The 21,499-nt window shown below is 44.2% G+C and overlaps 1 protein-coding gene across 4 annotated transcripts in view; it reads right to left on the bottom strand.

The window, feature by feature from the left end:
* Window positions 1-21,499, bottom strand: part of sema6a (sema domain, transmembrane domain (TM), and cytoplasmic domain, (semaphorin) 6A) — an 81,780-nt gene that overhangs the window by 41,030 nt on the left and 19,251 nt on the right. For 2 of the 4 annotated variants that reach the window (XM_018758391.2, XM_018758394.2), the window contains exons 2-4: window positions 16,517-16,582; window positions 1,704-1,847; window positions 1,113-1,230 (exon numbers count right to left, since the gene is read on the bottom strand). In XM_018758391.2, the coding sequence (XP_018613907.1) occupies window positions 1,113-1,230; window positions 1,704-1,803 (218 nt within the window). In that variant the 5' untranslated portion in view covers window positions 1,804-1,847; window positions 16,517-16,582. Of the gene's footprint in view, window positions 1-1,112; window positions 1,231-1,703; window positions 1,848-3,624; window positions 3,700-16,516; window positions 16,583-21,499 lie in introns of those variants that run through there. The other 2 variants (XM_018758393.2, XM_018758392.2) reach the window with 2 other exon arrangements.

Genomic DNA, 21,499 nt, shown 5'->3' with positions numbered 1-21,499 from the left:
ACCCCAATCCATCTGGTCCAACGGGAGGATTTTTCTCTTTGCCTTTTCACTCGTTTTTCACTAAACCGTTGCCGGAGAAAATTTCATTGCCTTTGTCCATTTCTCGTTGTTTGAGTTTCTGATTCATTAGCACCGTTGGTCCCGCTGGATGAGAGCATCTGCTAAATAAGTTCAAATTAATGTAACAAAAACAAGCGACAGGCCAACGCATGGCCTCCTTCAGCACCACGGCTGCTAATGCTGTGCAGCGGCGGCAAAGTGGTCACGGGGGTCTCTGCAAACATCACCGCTGTGAATTTCCATTTGTGTTCAAACCGTCGGCTTCATTCACTGCAGCTGAGAAGGCTGAAGCAATAGAGCGGCCAATGACTGGGCGCAAGGAGGCGGGGCCGAGCATCGCGTCGCAAGCGCTGTTTAAACACAGATGCGCTCTGTCATACCTGAGAACGTGCTTGACAAACTAGCACGGCACATTTCATCTCCCACTTCATCCTCTACACTCACACCTTACGTGGAAGAACGAGCTCAACCCGTAAATGAGTCTGTTTGCACAAACGTGATGTCAGGAAGGTAACCGGCCTCGTTTTGACCCAACTGCCAAAACCATAAAACGCTAATTGGAGCTCCCTTTCGCAATCAGGGAGAAGCGATACAGAGGCAGTCTGTACTAATCTTATGACCGCATTATCGCTGTATGATGTTGCTGAGACAAAGGAGCAATTGTGAGGGTTTCCTCCCAGGCAACAAAAAAAAAAAAAAAAGAAAATCTCAGCAGCCTCACAGATAATAATAATGATCGTTATGTTCCACTGAGTAGCTAAGGCTTTATGGAAAGTAAATTACAAACTGGACATCTGGACACCTCCCTGGAGCAATCCAGGTTAAGTATCGCTCAAGGGTTCTACAGCAGGTTACATTCATTCACCCTCAGGTTACAAGTCCTTAGCCGTCACGCCACCGGCTGCCCTGCAGAGCATATCAGCGGTTAGGTGGTTCAGAGTGACTGGGGAGAAGTGGAGCTCAGCGGGAGGGTGAGGAAAAGTCGACCTTTCTGAAGGGTGAAGGGAAGCGAAAGTCGGCGGGAGATTAAGGGGAAGAGGAAGCTCACGGACCTGGCAGCAATGTAGAGGGTCCTGTTCAAGATCATGATGAGCTGGATGTCCAGTTTGTGCCGCTGCGTGTTGTTCCTCCCAGGTTTGTGCCCGACGAAGGCAGGGTACTGCTTGGTGTCTGAGGGAGAGAAGCGAGAGCTCAGTGGGGGAACCTTGTCCTCTTTTCTCCATCGCGCATCCCCACCCAACTGCCCTCCACCCTTTCCAGCATGCTGTTAAGTGTGCTGCGTTTCTGCCCCGAAGGCACGGCAAGCCAGTCTGAATGCAAAAGCGCATCATATCGTGGACAGGATATGTCAAAGTTGTGCACACAAAAGTGAAATGCTGAGATTGGCAGCAGTCCTGCTTAATTGGTGCAAGGTAGGGAGCTTTGACATATGACTAGGGCCTTACTCGAACCACAAACAGTTCACGACACAAAGGAAGTCTCCTAGACACCAACAGGAAAATATTTGTTATGGACAAACAGGCCACAGTGTGAAGGTTGCGCTCATTTCTTTACTGGTTACCCTGGGCACCGGGTCGCATTCTGGATTCCAGGCGCACGGGGGAGAGGGGGCGGGTTTCGAGCGAGCCCCCCGCAGTACTCACAGTTGCCATGAGAAATACTGATCGGCTCAGAGTCTTCTGGGAAGACAGCCGCGGCCATCTGCAGCAGGGCGACATACAGCAGCAAGGCCCCGCCCTTCATGGTGACACGTGCACTGCCCTCCCGGCTCACCGCTTCACTGTAACCTGGGGGGGAGAAGGCGGATGGGGGTTTCAGGTGCGGAGAGGAAGAAAAACATCATTCCTTTAAAATGTGCTTTTATTTATCATTCGACCCATGCAAACTGTCGGCGACACGGCCCACAGCCGCAGGGCTCCGCACTCCACGCACACTTTAATTGGATTAGTGCAGCGATATGCGTCAGAGATCGATGGTGGAGTTTGAAATGGAACAGTTGTGATTAACCTGCCATGGCGCCAGGAGGGGGCTGCGTACAGGTTTTTCCTCCCCTCCTTTCTCTCATTCCTCTTGTCTTTTATTTCTGGGCTGAGCCATTGCCAGTGAGCTGAATGAATAGAAATGCGTATATGATTGGCTCCGGTGTCAAAGGCGGAATTAAAAGGCGAGCACTTTTCTTTACGTAATTATTGGGAGCTAAAAAGCCGGGTGCAGCTTGCTGACCAGATTTACAGCGGCCCGCCACCGACCCTGGATGTTTTCATTCCCGGGAACATTTCTTGTGTGTTGTGGCAACAAATTACGCCCATAAATCACAGCAGACAATTGTTGAGGCCGTAATCTAATCAGGCATTATAATTTAATTCGATGTTTTTTTTTTTGGTATGGTCAGACTCTGAACATTTGCGTTATTAAATAAAAATCTTTTCTTTTTTTTCCTGTTGAAGCCATTGAAAGTTGCTGGTGTCCCTAGATACATTTGTGAACTGTATCCACATCTGTGTAACAAAGACAGAAGGGGTGGGCCGGTGGGCGGAGCTCCGCTACCGACGCGTGAATCTCATTCAGGACCTGAGTGACAACACCATTCTGGCCCAGATCCACGAAAGAGTGAGGAGCATACAAATAAAAGCCCAGGAAAGGACCTTCATCGAGGAGGGGGGTGCTTGGGGGGTTCGAATAATGCCTGTGCTTACTGTCTTTCAGACTGGCTGGACCACTCTGGAATCACTTTAACAGAGAGCAAAAGGAGCCACTCAGTGTCAAAGCAGCCCCCCCCCCCCCCCACACACACACACACACACACACACACACACACACAAATACTCTGTGCATAATAGAGAGGCTTCCAACTGTCAACTCTTTTTCGATGGAGTATTTATTTCAAAGCACTTGTCCTTGCTAGAATTTGGCAAACGCTCCGAAACTGCCTGTGCTGCAATGTGTGTCGAGCCAGTGAGAGCATTACCTCAACGTTTGCACTGTTTTATGAAAATGGAAATAACAGGGCGAAAAACAAGAATAACCGCAACTAGAAAAGTGATGACTGCAGGTCGGGTTAGGACGCGACATGTCATCGGCTCCCGTATTTTCATTCATAGCCGCGTAGATCAAAGTTCGACTTTGCGCCGACTTATAAAGAAACTGTGGTTTCTTTCCGAAACCTGCGAAAACGTCGCAAACGCGTAATCTCCCCATCGAAAGCCGCAATGCTGGCGCTCCACCGCTTATCGGCCGCAGGTCCTTATCCAGCGTAACGTCCCTAAAACAAATTCTCCATTAGCAGCGCAGCCTTCTGTACAGCATGTTTCGGTTCCGTGGAGTTGAGCGGTCGAGCAGGCCACCTCAGCGACGAGAAGTGTCTACGAGCACCGTAACGGTCTCTCCGACGACAGGTAATACCCAGAGCGCTTATTAATTTGTAGCGGAGGAAAGCCAGTGACTCAGAGCTCGCCGGTGCCGCCTCTGGGCATCGTGAACTGCGAAGAGGAGGCGTCTGATGGAAACTGAAAAATGTCCTTGGACAGTACGCTCCAGCAAACGGCACCCGGTCATAAAACATACCTCACGGGGATGCCATAAACGCGTCAGGCAAAAGCCAACTTCCTCTGACTAACAGCTGGCCGCTTTCAGGTCTCGTCCAGGCACGGCTACGGGGGCAAACATAAACAAACTTTCATTAAACTCTAATGCGAAATTCATTCCCCATTATACGAAGCCGAGGAACTTTTCATCGGATGTGGAGGCTTCCTTATCAATAACGGCCGTCGGGTGTCGAGCGCTTGGCCTGCTGCGGCCTCGGGAATCGATTGAGAAAGAGCCGCCCTTCGCCCGGGGAGGATAATGGCTGCGGATAAATCTGGAGGAGACGCAACTGCGCCACCACATATATTTAACCGCCGCCTGCCATTAAATACAAATTAAATTTTGCAGAAGAGGACTCGGTGCATTTAGAGGACACGCGCTGAATCCCGAAGATTTGCCGATCGAGTCGCCCGTTAATGGTTAACAAAGCTTAAAATAAATAGGACAGGGGTAACTCGGACGTTTCGCCAGCTTTGACTGAAAGGGGAAGTTAAAAAAAAAAAAAAAAAAAACCCTTTGTCGCTGAAACTCTTTCATAACTTGAAGAGGCTTTTTTATCATGAAATAAAACTTTTACAATAGTAGGCTTGCATCTTATCACAAATGTACCAAATATGTCTGAGAGGGCGGCTGGAGAGAATGCATTCTAATTTCACACTGATTGAAGCGTTTTCGCCGTGTTATTGTGATTGTCACGGTTTCCGGAGCTGCGGGGGGGTGGGGGGTTGCGGGGGGGGAGGATGTATCCATTAAGGATTCGCAGCAGCTGGTTTTTAAGGGACAGAAATGGAACGGGTCCTCTCTCCTGGCATCTTCCTAAAGCCTAAATGAAACACTTGCTGTTTCGCTCTGGACATTTATCTCAGCCCTGCCTCACACAAACAGTGACAGACGGGCCGTGTTCTTCAGCCCAAAATCAGGAGGACACTCTAATGACCGAATTATAAGAGCTACATCCTTAAACTGCTCGCCAGCGCCAGCGTTATATCCCTCTTAAACTAAGTCACAGTGTGTGTGTGCTCACTGGAAGACAGATCCATAATTCAACATTTGTAAAGAATCTAGGCGTATATATATTTTAAACTCCTCCAAGGAAAGGAACCAAACAAAAAAGAACCCTTTCGGTCATTTGCTGAAATATGACTGGAAAATGAAGAACAAGCACCCATTCAGGGAGCTGCTGAGTTCATGCTATTCATTTTACAGTAAATGTGTTTATAAAACAATGAAAGGTAAATTAGTCACCCTTAGTTTCAGCCTGAGACCCACATTTAAAAGTAGACTTGCGAATACCTGTCGTTGTCCTGCCAAACCGCAAAGCTATTTCAGCCTGGCTTTCGGTAGAAATCGTGAACCGGAAAGCGTTCTGAAAAAAAATCATTCTCCTGCCGTATTACTTCTAAAAAAAATCCAGAGATCAAACATCAAACCAGGCAAATGACATGTCATCTGAAACCAGAGCATACTAGACATCCAGGCATAACTATGGTGAATGAGACAGGTGTGGCAGCGGACAGTTTGAGGTGTAACCATACAGCTGCGATTGTTCCGGCATCCAGCAGGCCGTACTGCGGGATGGGGGCCTGGGAGGTGAAATTTTGGCATCGGGACCCACTGACTGGTGTCATCACACGGTAGGGTCACAAGAACCATCAGACACAAACTCACGCCATCTGACCTTACCTATGTTTATTTCACTCCTAGAAGAGTACGGAAAACGAGACAACACGCATAGCCACGTGATAGGCCTACAAAGGTCTGAAAATGCTGTTATTTGCTTGGTTAATCTTGAATAGAATTACCTAGAATAAAATGAAAATTCTGCTGTTTATTCAATCATAAACAATTAGACCACTTTGAATTCATCCACACAATTAAATCCCATCAATTGACCTGATTAATGTTATTACTGGGACAGAGTCTAAAACAAATGCATGAGAGTAAAGAGATACCAAAAATGTTTTCTTTTCACAAGACATGGGAAACATTTATTTGTTGGACACTACATTCATGTGTCACACCTGTCTCCATCAAGTGAGTCGTTTACCCTCAGACAATGGCTCTCAGAGCGGAACAAACCTGTCCCCTGGAGCATATTTCCTGAGAAGGGCGCCCAGAATAAAACCGGAAAACCGTGAGGGCGTACTCTGCGAGCTCATCGCCAAAGCAAACACAGCCAAGAAAACACACAAGACAATGGATGATAGTTGTCTGCACAGCTCCGGTGAGGAACAACAATCTTCGCAGGGATGGCTGCGATGGGCCGGCTGCACATCCAACATTCCTCCATTTCTCTGTGCAGAACAGCAATACGCAGGCTTTTTTCTTTGTCAGTTGGCTGGGAAATTATTTGCAAAAGCCGCCCAGATGGTGTTTATGTAAATAGCTATGACCTCCTGAAAGAGGAGGTTACAGGCCGGAATATGGGGAACCGTCGCCGCTCCCGTCAGTCCGCTGGGCCAATGCAGGAAAATGCAACACGCCGGAGGAAATTCAGTCCGGGAGAAAGCTGCCCTACCAATATGGCACGCAGGACGCGGGAAGAGTTGGGTATTCAACAGGGCTACAATTATTCATCATTTTCTTGCTCCCTTCAAAGCCATTTATCAGAAACCAAATCGAAAACTCAACCCAGTCCATCGATTTAATGGGAATGCCTAATGTGCTTGGCATTTAGGCCGTCAGTCAACGTGCAGTGATTCACTGTGGGTACTGGAAGAAATATGCAAATAACTCATTTAAAATGGACCATTACAATTACACTCTGTGAGGCCATACTGACCATTAGCATATCTCTGTGAATAAGCTTTGCAAGGAAGCCTGAGAATATGGAGACACAGGCACTAATATACCCATAACAGGCAATTGCTGTGCTGCCCCCCGTCAAGCTTTGCTCATGCTAGATCTATACAATAGGGCAAACAGACTGCTGTTTGCCTTTTCCACATTCTGCGCATCAACAGAACAGCTAGAACAGCACATGTGACAACCGTGTCAATCACAGCATAAGCGTGCGTACCACGCAATGCATTGACAACCATTTTGTTTCGAAATCCCTCTTTTATTCGAGTTTGTCTCTGCACCCAATATGGGAGGTATAAAATCAAAGCTCTGAATGTGCAGCAGAAAAAGGGAAAATTAAGCAATGATTTCAGCCACAGAGTTAATCTGAAAATGAACAGCTAAGTCAGCCCCCTTAGAGAGAATGACTCAGTGTGCAAAACGGTTGGGCCGTTGGTGTTGAAAACCAAATGTAAGTCAGCGATAGTCACACGTTTAATTCCAGTATCAGTTCAAATTAGAGCTATTTTTTCAAGAATATTGCTAATGTCAGAGAAAATTGTTGAAAATGAATTTGATTTGATGATTTGAAAAGATACTGGAGTCTTTGTGAAGTAACAAATCCTCGGGTAATCGGGGATTAGGAGCAGACAAAGGTACGGGTGGGTTCCCATCATGAGGCGATCCTTTCATCAGCCGTAATTGCCTGGAGGAGCCCGAGGGGGCTCCCACAAAGGGAAAGTCGTCCAAAACGTGACCTCACCTCCATTTGTCACGGGGGCCAAATTCACAGACACCTTCAAAGTAACGCAGGGAGGAAAAAACAGCAAACCGTTGAAAATGAACCTTCACGGCACTGCGAGGAACAAAAGAAACATACGGTTCTGCAAAGCATGAACTGTCATTTACATGGTAGCAATCCTGTTACACAATGACAAAGAATACGCTGGTGGAAAGTGACACAATATTCCGTGCACAATAAAGGGCTGCAGCCAACATACCGCTGGATAGGTATTTGCTCTTAAACGGGAAAAACTTGCAACAGGATACTTTCAAACTGAGATTCAACAGAAGTTTAAAATTATCTCTCAAATCCTGACTTGTATATCCTCCTGAGAGTCGGGAAAAATGATTTTTGGATGAATTTCCAGGACTTTGTCAAAGCCCCACTGACACATGTTGTGTCCTTTAAAAATTTCAGAATGTCCTCTATGATGTATATTAGGGCTCGGTACTGCAGCATGTACAAGTTTGGGAAATACGTGAAAATATAAGTACTCAAAATCGGACAAAAATGAACGGCTACGTCTCAGGACGATCTTATTTTGCTCCCATTTTGGCACGAGCTTCCTTGTGTTTGCTTGTCATTCAAGATTACAGTATAGACAGAACTAGTCAGCTCTCGCCTAGTTCGAGGGCACAATCATTCAAAAATAAGAGATTAGTAATGATGCAGTAAGACTTTCCATTAACCAGATCAAGAGCATTCTGCAACTCTTTGCTTGCAATTTCTCAGTTTTATTTTCAGATATGCCAAAGTAAAAATGGACCAGAGCTTTATTGCGCTACACTATTGATGGATCCGTCAGCTTCCCTGAACAGATTCATCTTGATGGTACAGCTGTGTGACACTTTAACTTATTCCGTTACTTTGAAATCCTAAAAGAGATTTCCTTTTTCACATAGGTTCTTTTGCCATTTCTGCCGAAAAGTGACATATTTTTCAGTAGCATCGACAGATGACGTGTTGAGATATTAAACAAAGAATCATAGTTATATCCATATTTTATCAGCAGCCCTAATTTAAAACTTAATTGCTACTTCACTAATAATATGGCAGATAACATTTGATTCCGGAAGAGAATTAGGATAAAAACAATAATTATACTTACATGACATTTACATGTAAGTTAACGGTAATATTGTTTTAATACACATTTAAATATTATTAATTAAATTGTAAAAATAGGTAAACTCCTGCCATAGGTACTCTCAGGCAGAGTGTCCTGTCGTAGTACCCTTAAGCAGCTATGTAACGTTAACGTAATGCCTTTAGCAAAATGTCCAGCTCCATAAATGGATTAAGTGCAGAAATACAGACTATGTGCTCTAAGTTGGTTTGGATATAATGAACCGAGGTTTACGTATAAATATAAAAGAGAGTTAAAAAGGTTCAGAGACATAATCAAAATTTTTTGGGTGTTGGGGTGCAGCCTGATGGAATGACCTGATGCAACGGTGTGATTTTTCCAGCCCACTTCCTGTCAGGGTGTACCCACATCCGATAAGCGACATGCCAGCCAGGTCAGAGACAATCTGCCCCCAACGAGCAGGACGCTAATCTGTTAATGGGCTGAGCAGGGTAAACAGGAAGAGGTGGCCTTCATGTCAGACTCTGTATTCTGATGGGCTCGAAATGGTGTTCATTTAGAGACCTTGCGTGGCACCGCGATCCGAAAGCTGAGCCGCACCTTGTGTTGTGGTATTGGAACACTGCTTTACACCTGAGCTGGATCTGCACTTCTTCCACAGACGTTCAGCTTAGCTATTGAGTCCAAACCTCTCAATCAATTCAGCCCGATGATATTGTGTGACGAGTGGACATTAACGAAATTTAACTCACTTCATGCCAAGAAAGCATACCGCTTTAGTATGACTGCCGCACAGATATATACTGGTTTTGGAAAGCTTCAGCGTTAAGGCCTTATTTGACATGACAATAACGCCTCATTGCTGGGAGCGGTAAGCAGCTCATGGGTGCCTGGCCAGGTGCTGGAATGGCTGCCAAGGCAAGAGCCCAAAGGTGAGCCCAATGTAAGCCCTCCCTCACCTGCCCCGCGCCCGTGACACGGCTCCTCTCGCTGGGACGCTGAGCTTTACAGCCCAATGCTGCGCACGAGTTGGCCGGCCAGCCGACACACACCTCTGTCAGCATGCCAACATCAGCAGCGTTGTGCCATGTATCATGACCGTGCATCACAGTTCTCTGACTCTGTTGCTTTTTGTCACTCTCAGAGCCTAGCAAAAAGAATAACGTAGAGAGGGTTTATTTCTTGTTTTATTTGTAAAAAAATGTACTTATTTGATTTTGACCTGAAGCAGCTGATGAGGGGGAAAGGAAGGCAGGAGAGACTGTCTGAAAAATAGGCACCAAAGGAAATCGATCAGCGGGACATAAATCACCATTCCCTAATATCCACTAAGGGACACTCCCAGGACTAAAGTATACACAGCATACACAGTACACACCACCTGTCATTGACTTCCGATGCCAAGCTCCGGGACACAGGGCATTCCCAGAGAAAAAGTCACTTGCTTTGATTTATTGATGAGCTCAATGACTGTGACTTCTGTTTTCTGGAACTTTTAGAAGGCTGATCATGTTCTTTGAAAAGCAGCTTTGATGTAACCTTTAGAGATCTACGGATTACAATATTTGAAACGTTAGTATAAGAGAAGTATGGGCCAAAATATTACAACATTACTGTTCCGATTTCTTTATGTGGGGTAGAGTACGTGCCTTTGCGTCAAATTTTTTCTACGGCAAGAAAAGGGTATGGAAGTGGTTTACTATTTTTCCCCACGTTTTTGGACTGAACAAATCCCCAGCAAACAGGGGGAAGCACACAAACACAGCAGAAACTGAACTGCATTTAAACCTACATCCCAAAAAACAGCCTAGGGATTGGGAGACATTGGCATTATCCGTTGCGCCATCCTGTCGCTCTTTCAAACGTAGCACACAAAAAAAAACTCTACACCTTCAAATGTTTTTTAAATGATGAGTTACAACAAAATTATGCTGCATCATGTTCAATGCTTTTAGTCCATCATGGACTAGACACACAGGTATGGAACTTAAAGCATTGAGTCAATGTCAAATAGAAGTCTGTAAGAGGTACTGTTGAGAGGTGAATGAGATGGAGGCTGTCCTATTGACAAGGCAATGGAATTAAATTAATGATACTGACAAGAGCAGGGAGCCTGAATATTTCTAGCCTCTATGCCTCATCTCTAGGCCACTTACAGAATGTCTCAATTAAACAGATTGCAATCTGAAGAGGACTCACTAATTTCTTACGCAGCCATGGGGTGAACAGCCACTGAGGGGTGGTTGGCTGTTCAATAAGTAATTTTCCACATTGTATCACTGGAGGTCCTTGATTACCAACTTCTCAAATTAGCTGCGTCATGCAATTTTTCTAATGGAAGGCTTTCATTAACTCGACTGCTGGGGCAATAGATCACCAGCATCAGGACCTGCGTTTGGCACACAGACACGCCTCAACATCAAGACCTCCCCAATGGTCCACTGGGATGGCACGCCTATGGAAACAGAAAGATGGTAGACTGTGGAAAACATGCTTTTACATTCTAAAAAATGCTTCCAATGTTTGGGAAAAATTCACATTAAATAGAACGGAAGCGCTCTGTTTACAAGTTTTGATTTGTGAGAGCGTATGATGTGAGCTTGTTTACGGTGAGCCACCCCTGGATTAAGTCTCTTTTGAACTCACCGTTATCTCCCTCCGGCGTAACAACACTTATGTGAGACATTTTCCTCTGCTTGGCATTAAATCCATCTCTGCTCCTCAGGTGGAACTGCCAGAGATGTCGCCTTATTTTTGAAAATGTCAGCCATCCAAATACAAATGAAAGCATTGCGAATCAGGGAAGACTGAGATTATTTTTAAAAAAAAAACTGAAAAAGAACTTTGGGAAAATTGTTGGGAGAAAGTATGGTACGCTAATTATAGTGGGCTTGTCAGATTTCCTCCCTTTGCCGAGACCTATATAACTCCACTTCCTATAGCCTTTGAGGTGACCTTTCCACCTCCTCAACTTCCTATTTTCAACAAAAGCTCCCCACAGGCATATTGGTAAATTTAGTTTGTGAACTATGACACAGATGAAGGAAAGTCGAGGCGATTCCGTGCAAATTCGACGCCACTGGTGCCCGCGGACAACGAAGATGGATGTACAGCGTGTGATGTTCTGCACTAAGGAGGCAGATGAAGGCGATACAATTCAGTTCATTGAGGAACAAAGGTGAAGTTCTGCAGAATGAAGGGGAAAGATGTGTTGCTTTGCAACACAGTGAGAGATGTGGCTGATCTTCTGCGGGATTAAGAGGAGAGAGGTGATGGTCTGCGGTACGAGGAAGATGCAGGTGGAGGTGTGCAGTAAGAAGAGAGCTTTACGGTAAAAAGAAAGATCGGGGCTATATTCAACAGCACAGTGGAGTTGCGCGTGGTGTTCTGCTGCAGAATGCTGGGGTAGATGTGATACTCAGCAGTACAAAGAGGACCACAAGATATGCTCTACAGGGAGATGGGAACACTCCTAAAGGGAACGCTGTACTACGCTACACCTGAAGCTCTTACCTGTCTATCAGACTCAGCCCTGTGATGTTTGTCTAACGCTCGGATTACAATTCCTTTCAGCAAAAAAAAAATCCTTGCCAGAAAGCAAATATCAGGCAAAAGAGAAGCTTAAGCCTTTAATAAACTACACCTAGATGTTTGAGAAGTGCTGATGTTTGAAGCCGGGTGTGAGAGACACTTCAAAAGTAGTCCTGATGGAAATCATAAACATATCTCTAAACTGTTTACTCTGAGGCTTAGACTCTTTAAGTGGATACAAAAAAGAAATCCTCTGGCCTCACTCAACTCTTTTCGAGAACTTGTGTGGAGAATTTCTTGAATTATTCATTCAGACTTTTTGGACAACAGAGATTATGTGCAAAATCATCTTTCCTGGGCAATTTGTTTTATGATGTTGTATTAATAATAGTTGTGTCAGATTAATAAGAAAGTAAACCAAACTAGAATCCTATAAATACTGCATTTTGTCAGCTTTTAGAAAATGTAAAAACCCCATAAAGGCATTATAAGGCAGGCAACCTCACACAAACAGTGAATTAATTTCTGACTTTACAAGAAATGACAACACTATTTATTTACTATGTCAAAAAAAAAAAAAAATGCCAGTACTGCGCCACAGCTAAAATCTGATATATCGCTATCAGTCCAGTGATGTCAACAGATAAAGAAGTTTCTGTGACAACAGGCAGGAGTCACAAACTTCACACTCAGCTAGCCTATGTCACCAACAAATATGAAAAACTAATTCTTATACAAATTCTATCTCCTGAATAAATTGCTTTCCTCACAAAAACTTACCATCTCATCCCCGGAGGAATCATGTCCACTTGTAGGGTTTCATTAAAAATTCATTTCAATTCCTCTTGTCTTTGCAATCTATAATTGGCAGCTGAATTTGGGACTCTGTAGCAAGGTCCAGAGATAAACAAATTGGCCCCAGCTTGTTCGTGCGTACGCAGAAATCCTCAGAGAAATCCTTCGTCTCAGGAAACGGCACGGTCCCCAGCTATTCCGTCCAGGGTGCTCCGGCTGAACGGTTTCACTCCGCTTTTTTTCCACGACGCTGCACGTCACGCAGTTTAAACCCATATGAAAATTTGATTAATGGGAAGCAGAATAACTTAAATTAACCTAATGGAAGCGAAGACTCTGTGACTATCTCTCTGAGACTGATTAGGCTCAAATATCCACTCAACTAATGACTTGAGCAGAGGCACATCAGCTGCCATACGTGAGTCGGACGGCCTTGGATAGTCCATGGTTTCTTTTGTTATATATCTTCCTCTCCTCAATGAATCTCCAGATAACACCACACCCCACTGTCACTGAAATGATCTGCCCCTTCCCCCACCTCCACCACCACGCCTAATCCTAGGAGGACTCCAACATCCAAGAACGTGGTTAGCAATTACCGTGTGCAGGCAACAACAATGAAGTCTATGTCTACTTTACTGTCGGTGTCAGACTTTAGGATGTAAGAAGATCAGCCTTCTCATCCTTTGTCGTAAACCATTTAACCGTTTGTGCACTTAATACCAGAGACTTCTAGCAACACAGGCTTAATTCTAGAAAACAACAATTAAGCAAAGGACAGGGAGGATGTTAGATCAAAGGTGCATTTTCATAAACTATAACAGATCCCTGTGAACTTAGTTCTAAAACTTTTAACTTTTAATGTAAGTTAAACTTATGTTGTCCGCCCAACGGTCCATTCTCTGTCAGTTAATATAGGATGCAAACATTCACACAGATGTGTGTCTTGACAGGTTAGAGGAACTTTCTCTTGGGATGTGCTTACATGTACAAGTCTCTTAAAGCATCGTGTTCATCAGTGTTCAGAAAAATATTATACATTTTTTTTATGCTGGGGCCTCAGTTAAAATATGTTATATCCAAAATGAGCAAAAGAAGGTCCAGAATGCTGGCTCTCACTATGTTTCACACTACTTTGGAAGACTCTGCCATGTAAATTTTTGTTCCAGAACAGTTTAATTAATGGGGGCAGAGTGTAAATCCTCCCCACCCTTACTCCCTCCCATTAGCTATAGCTCTGATGACAGACTAAGAAGCCGTAATAATCGTGCTCGTTCCAGCCAGCCCCTTTAATGGCAGCCCAGCTCCGCATATACATTTGAAGCAGTAGGGTTACAGTGTTCAGCGTAACAGGTAAGTCCTCCTTTGGAGTGCCTCGTTCAGGGGATTAGCGGGAGCCAGGCTTCCGAGGCCCTCGGATGTGACTGTATCTGGTGGGAACAGAGCCCCCCTCGAGCCAGCACTACAAATCAAAGTAGCTCCTCTTTATTTGACTCAATGAGATTAGGCCACCTCCATAACGGCAGAATTAATTAACATTTTCAGTGCAGACCTCTTCCGGAACATCTTATTTTACTTTTTTGGGACCAGTTGCCAAACTCAGGATGAAGGACACCACCCATGTTGACAAGTGCATATCCCTATTATTATCCCCGTGATTCACAATAAAAAAAGAAAAAACTGCACTCTGTAATTGAAAAGAAAGAGGAAAGTGACACACTTTCAAAAGCTTTTCATCTGTTGTATTTATAAAACATAATTTTCACAGTGAACAGTTTTTGCTGGAACGCACCTACCCGCACCATCAGGGAAGCAAATGGAAAACAATGGGGAACGGGGACCGTGAGGGAACCAGTAGCGAATCAAATAGGAACCAAGAGCAGGAAATAACGGACAACTAAAAAGGAACCAATGTGAAGCCAGTTTGAGACCAGAAAACGGACCAATGGGGAACCAAATGAGAACAGGGAAAGCATATTGCATACAATTCAGACGTGTAACCCAAGGAATGTCAATATAAGTCCCAGGAGGCTCTTTATAGCATTGCTGTTTACGAAGGTACTTAACCTAATAAAGTCCAGCTTGGTCAGCATTGTTAACTGGGTAAAATTAGCCTTGGAATAGTAACAACAGTAACAACTGCTATTAACAAATATGCATCAGGAAGGTTTCTTGACAGAAGGAGAGGACACTCTTGGAGGAGTATAGGAGGCAAAGGAAACATTGTCCTCAAGAGAAGATTAGCTTTTAAAAAAAAGGAAAGGTGACGTTGGTTCCAGGCTTTCCAGTCTAATCAAGGTCTGACATAAGCTCATTGAGACCCGCAATCAAACTGCCAGCGGACCAGGCCAAACTGTAATGAAACACCACCACTAGACCTGCCCCTGATTAAAACTCATTACACCGCACCATAGTAATGAATGAGAGGGCTGGGCAGCCAGCTCCTGTCGATAGGGGCCCCATGGGGAATTAGCTCATTTTGCTTTAAAGCAAAAAATAATGAAAGACTGAAACCCGAGGAATGATCTTGGAAGGAAAATAACCATGTTCACCGAATGTTTTTTTTTCCTCCTCTTACCGTGACGGAAAGTAATATATCAAATCACGTAGTGCACCGTCATATTCCAATTGACTTCTTGTTAGGCAATATTTACATGCGTTTCCTCTGTTAATTTTTGGTTGTGGTTGAAGTAGAGGCCACTATACCCGGGAGAGTATAAGTTGAGCTTGGAAAACATCAGGTTATACAAAAGGTTAGTTCTTCTTCCCAGCCGCCATTTTGTTCCTTACATTTTAGCAGTGTGTGTTTCTCCCAGTTCTAATATGACCACCTGTCTGTGGATTCTTCTCTACCACGTCTGGCCATCAAGCCCCTGGATGACAGCTTTTAAGGGATTAAACGTGAGACCACAGATTTTTTTGTACAGAAATATATTGAAACTAAAATACAGATCCTAACAGTTTTATAGTTTTCGTTTTTGTGGGAGGTGTTTTAGCTATGGAGAAAGTGTTTGCGTAGGGTTAGTCTCATCACCTTGCTGTCCATGGACTTTGTTTAGAATTCCAACTGCTGTAGTAACCCTGAGCAAAGTACACACCACAAATGGACAGAGTAAAAATTGCCCAGGTGTGTACATGAATAAATCCATCAAATATTTTAATATGCAAAATGACAATGTAAATCACTTTGGAGAAAAGTATTGGATAAATTAATAAATAATAATATAATAACAACTAAAGCAGTTTATCTGGTAAGAACCTCTTAGAAGTCCTGCGCCTCAAACAATAGCAAAATTCTGTGCCCTGTTTTATTTCTCACATCTATAGCCTCCCTAAAACCAATCTGGCAGCCTCCCCTGGTGTGTCTGCCGCGGTGCTCGGGAGGAGGGTGTCTGGGCAGCCCCTCGTTTTTTTGGAATGGTCCATGTGGTAATGTGCCATTCATTAAGGCCTCGTCTAGTATAGCCGTGCGAATGCCGCTTTGCCCATCTTTTTGTCTCGTGACACACATGTAATTCCAGATAATCTCCCTCTCCTGTATCCATCGGAGTGGCTGCTGTGTTTGCATTTACTTCAACAGAGCTTACAGGTTGGTGCCACACTTCTGACTGGAAAAAAAAAAAATCTGGATTTCCCCTGTATTCTTACCGCAGATCTAACATAAGAGCTCTTCTTTATTTTATCTTAGTCACTGGCCTAACATCCTTCTGAGTAAACCTTGAATCATTTCCTTAAGTACGGTAAATTTACCTCTTAGGATCTCAGATTATCCATGACACCCAGCCAAATCTCGAAACAATTGTCCATTTAGTGATTTAGTTTCTCTTTTCTCTTCACTTACACATTACCTCTGCAGAGTACAATGCTAAAATGAAGGAAATGAAAGAATGTACCTTATTATTAAGAACAGGCTGAAATAAGTCTCTTCAATGAGGAACCCAGCATTCTTCTCTTCTCCTCTGCGTGAGAGATAAAAAGCAGACGTTTGGTGAATTTCTGACATTATTCCTGCCCTATACTGTTCATTTCTATGTCTCCGTCTTAACATCTTCATTCAAAGACGACAGACTATAATAAATTCTACAAAAACAGTTAAGCACTAAATTTCTTCTAATGATGGTTTAATAGGGTAGGAGATGTATGGTTGGCAAATTATCTTAGCAAACAGCGGCAGTTTTTGGCCTGTAGAAATTAGCATACCGTAGTAAATCTTTGTGTTCACACAGGTGCTCTCATGAGTTTGCCTAGGATGTCTGAAACTGAGTCTCTCTCTCTCTCTGTCTAATGAGGTTTTAGAAATTACACCCTTTGAATCTTAATCTCTGCAAGTGAGAGTCGAAGCTGGTGACAGGACTGCATCTTCATCACTGAGATGCTAATTATTCATGGCGTATTCTCGGTTTTCAGTTATGTTACAGCAAAGCAGCTGAAATCGTTTCAGAACCTATCACTTAAAAATATGCCGAAGCTCTTTTTGACAATTTTTGTTCGGTTTATCAGTCATTTGTTCAGCAACGTTACCTTTTCGAATTTAACATCCGAGTTATACCTGAGTACACACTGCGCTCAACGCTCATTCATTCAGATTTTCTGTGTTATTAGCTAATAAGGATAAATTCCCTACTGGGGAATGGCCAAGTTGCCCATTTCATACTTGCTATAAATTAGAAGTATATGCTCGACTGAAATTGTCTACAAGGTTCTCAATTCAGGAGGGAAATCAGATGAAATAAGCAGACATGTTAAGAACAGTGAAAAACAATATAAATCCTGAAATTTATATTATGAAAGTATTTCTCTCAGTATTTTCGACCGGTGCCTCTGCTTCCATGTTTTGGAGGTACCTGTGCCTATATTAAAATTAGGGTATAATTCAAAGTGCTCTTTGTTCCCCTTTCCAGCTGCCCTTGACTACACCGATGAGGAGATACTGCGGTCGTACAGTCTTCTGACAGTGGTTCGTGGAACTCGATAGCTTGCCCTGTCTCCCACTGTTATATCAGCCCTCTGACAGTGTGTTTCAAATAAATGCAGTGTGGAGAGATTTAAAGTGCCTGCATTTTAGTCTGTATTCAAAAGCAAAACGGAATATATTTTTGAGGCTGACATATCAAATGCAAGCTAAAGGATGCGTCACCCGACGAATGTTCTCATAATGTTGTTCGGCAAACATCACTTAGCGAGTTATTGAAGTGCAGATTTTCAGTTTTTCTTCGTGTTCCTGTGTAGGCTTTGAAGCATTGATGTTCATGCTTTTAATTTTCAGTGATGTTTTATGTAAGCACCTAAGCTCTAGGATGTGATATGAATCGCTCGTCTGTATCTGGCATTTTTGGGCGTAAGGTAAACCTGTTTCAGGGCCCTTGTGTTCATTTTTCTGGTTGATAGAGCAGCGCTGGGATCGGAGCGTGCCGATCAGTGTCGGTTCCACTCGGCCGGACACCAGGCCCCTTCGAGCTACGGCTGCATAACCTTCAAAGCCTCATCCCACCCACGATGCGCTTTAATATGAAACCGCGGCACCGCACATCTCTGCAATCTCCAAACCCTGCTTAACACAAAAAACACAGCTGCATATTGAACTGAGCAACAGGCAAACATAAACAATGAAGCACACCTAGATAACCGCGCCACTGTGCTGGTGTGGTTTGCTTTAGTCACACCAGGTGGGAAGAGGAACTGTGAGACAAACTCTGAGTACAAATTACCTGTGTAAACAGGAACGTGAATGCAGAACAGCGTAAATGTCAGGAAAACTGCAAACAAAAGCTCAGATTTTAGAATATTGCCACGTACTATATATGGCAAACCTAACACACTTACTTCCTTTCGGATTAGTCGGGCAGTGAGCTGCGTAGCGGCTAGAACCTTATCCTGCTACCGTACACTTGATCGAGTTACTTACTCGTATTTGCTGCAGTAAAAAAATTGCCTAGCTGCATAAATGGGTGAATAATTGGAAGTAGCTAAATATACGAAGGCTTTGGAAAAATAAATCGGTTAAATAACAGTTGATGTATAAAGTGTTTTAGATATTGTCCCGATATTCAAATGAGCGAGTCTTCACAAGAAATTTCTTCGTGTTCAGCGGTTTTCACTGGATCACATTTTAGTTTATTCCAAGCCAAAGAAAGATGTTATAAATTGCTATAAATTGCTTTGACTCCATAGACGTACTAATAATGACTGAGTGACTGATCAGCGAGTTCATCAGCACTTGAAATCTTATCATTCAAATACGTTACTTGGGGCCTAAGTAGAAAAGAGAAACACAACCTTTTTACCAGCGTCTTTAACACTCAGAAACTGTCTAGGGGTCAGCCATGACAGAAAAAATGAGATTTGTCAGTGATCTAACGGTGCTTCGCAGTCAACACACATCGATGGTAACATTGTCACAGCCGCACCGAGTCGGTGGGCTGCATGCCACAAAACATGGAATGGGCGAAATTTATGTCATATGGAGTGCAGGTAGAACAGGCTTAATCTGAGTCTGAAATAGCGCTGAGAGCAATTACCTCTTTAGTAAAATTACCCCTTTCAGCCTGTGCGGCTGCAGCAGGTGCTAATTACGAGTAAACATTACCTCTAGAAAATGCGATGTGGGATACGCATGAAAGCGGAATCGATATGGGGTACCTTAAAGACCCAGCCCAGAGCAGCCTACAGCTCAGGAGAACCAGTGACCTTTCACTGTCTTCATGTGCAGCTGAAGATGTCCAGAGGAGGAGAACCAATACTGTGTTTCCAGCCTATTAGAGCGCCTTTTTTTGCTTAGCAAACCGAAGGACGTCACGGTCCAAGATCATGCGGAGGGACGTGGCCGTGACCGTACAGTGAGCCCCAGTGCACGCTGGGCTTTTCAACACACCCCTTCCTCGTCCGCAAAATAAAGGCTTGAGATTTAAAAAAGAAAAAAAATAAAAGCCAACCCAAAGCTTGGTCGCAATTAAGAGTAATTGAGTAAAGGCATCTCTCACACATGGGTGGCTAAGTGGGTCACAGATGACTTGGTGAGGACCAAAGACTGAATCCGGTCCTACAGCCAGCGCAGAGCTCTCTGCCCTGCATCCTCCTGGCTGTCGGGCTTTGTTTAGTAAACCTATGTCCACCCCTTTCCCCCTCCACACCCCTCACTCCCCGTCCTTGTCCCTTTTCTTTAACTGTCACACCACGTGACTCAGGCCGGCGCCTTTGTGAGAGACAGCTTAACCAGAAAGGGCTCAGCCAGTATGACCAATTAGCCAGGCCCCGCAGGGCGCCCCGGTGCATGAATAGGGGGACCCCCAAACATGCACCCAAGCTCCTGGGGAGCTTTCAGGGGTAACGGCGCGCATCAGTGTCGCATCACCGTTGGCAATTAAAAGGGGGAAGTTGCACGCCAGAATGAGCAGGCTCTCAATCACTCCTTATTTGCCTGCTTTCTCCCGTCCCGTTTTCCATTTTTTTCTAATTCTATTTATCTGTTCCAGCAGGTGCTTATAACCAAAGCTGCTTACGGTACAGACTTTCCAATTCCAAAATGCACCCTATTTTTACAGCTAAACGCATCTGAATCCATGAAAATCAGTTTAGGCACTTTGTTACACAGTGAAGCAGGAGGGCGTATCGTAGAACTGAAATCTCGAACATTTTAAACAAGCAAGACCAATACCTTAACTGCTTTCCGAATCGACAGCACAACTAAGCTGGGCCACAGCAAAATGAGTAAATAACGGCAGCGACAGTCTGGGGTAGATCCACCTTCAGTCAGCAGGGTTTAAAAATGATCCAAGTCAGATTATCTTATCAAATAGCTACGAGATTCAATTACAAAGGTACATCCTCATCTCAAAAGTCAATTATCCTGGGGAGGACAAAGCATGCAGTTATTTAATTATCCTTACCAGCGCCATGGTAGGACATTCAAAATTAACATTAGTTTGTTGAGGTATTTAAAGCCTTGGTGCAACCTGAGACCAGCTATCAAGGTATTATTGAGTTTGCCTGTGTTTAAGAGGCAGTGTGAGAGAGCACCATAGAAGGTAGAGCAGACGGCCATTTATTCAAGCAGAATAATGACATTTAGCAATCTCAGGAACCTTTCTTGCAATCTCTGCCAGGGACACGGAACTAGTTATCTGTTGAGGAACACGCAGACACCTGCGGTTCCGTTGATCAGGTACGTAAAACCCAAAACGCGTGTTTGGGCTCGAGATGATAAACAGCATAAACGGCCACTGCACACAGAAAAAAAAAACACGGGGTGCCTCCACCTCCTGCACAGAGATACGATGGGTTCACAACACGAATTGCCTCTTTGACGGGCCTACGTGCCATCAACGTCGCCCTCGCCCGTTCTAAAACAACTGGAAGATTAATAGCCTTCTCAGTCCTCCTGTTTCGGTCTGCCGCCTCCTACGGCCGTTTTAGCAGCTGATACAGAGCACCGGAGGCAGCAGGGCGCAGCTGGGACATGCTGGCTGGCCACTCCATTACCTCCAAACACATCGCCACCATCCACATTATTACTGCTCTTCATTAGGCCAGCAGATGCCTCCCTCCACATCAACTTTCACAGCACATAGTCTTAAAACTGCATCATGTTTATGCTGCTGAAACAAATGATGGGGAGTTTATTACAGTAATTCACCCTCTTGGTCAGAAGCCACTGTAAGGAGCTGAACTTATCAATGGTGCATTTATCAGTATCTATAACATACTGTATTAATCATTATCATGACGACACAGGAAGCATGTTCGGCAGTCAGCGTCTTTCTGTCAGGACATCAGTGCTGCTTTGGAACACGACACATTCTCCGTGTTCCTAATTTGCACATTCAATTAAGGGAAATTAACTCTGTCGAGGATAGAGATACAGTGGCGAGGTCTCTGTA

The sequence above is a fragment of the Scleropages formosus genome, chromosome 17, assembly GCF_900964775.1.
Source record: "Scleropages formosus chromosome 17, fSclFor1.1, whole genome shotgun sequence".
Classification (NCBI taxonomy): domain Eukaryota; kingdom Metazoa; phylum Chordata; class Actinopteri; order Osteoglossiformes; family Osteoglossidae; genus Scleropages; species Scleropages formosus.
This window is presented reverse-complemented; position numbering and strand designations above follow the sequence as displayed.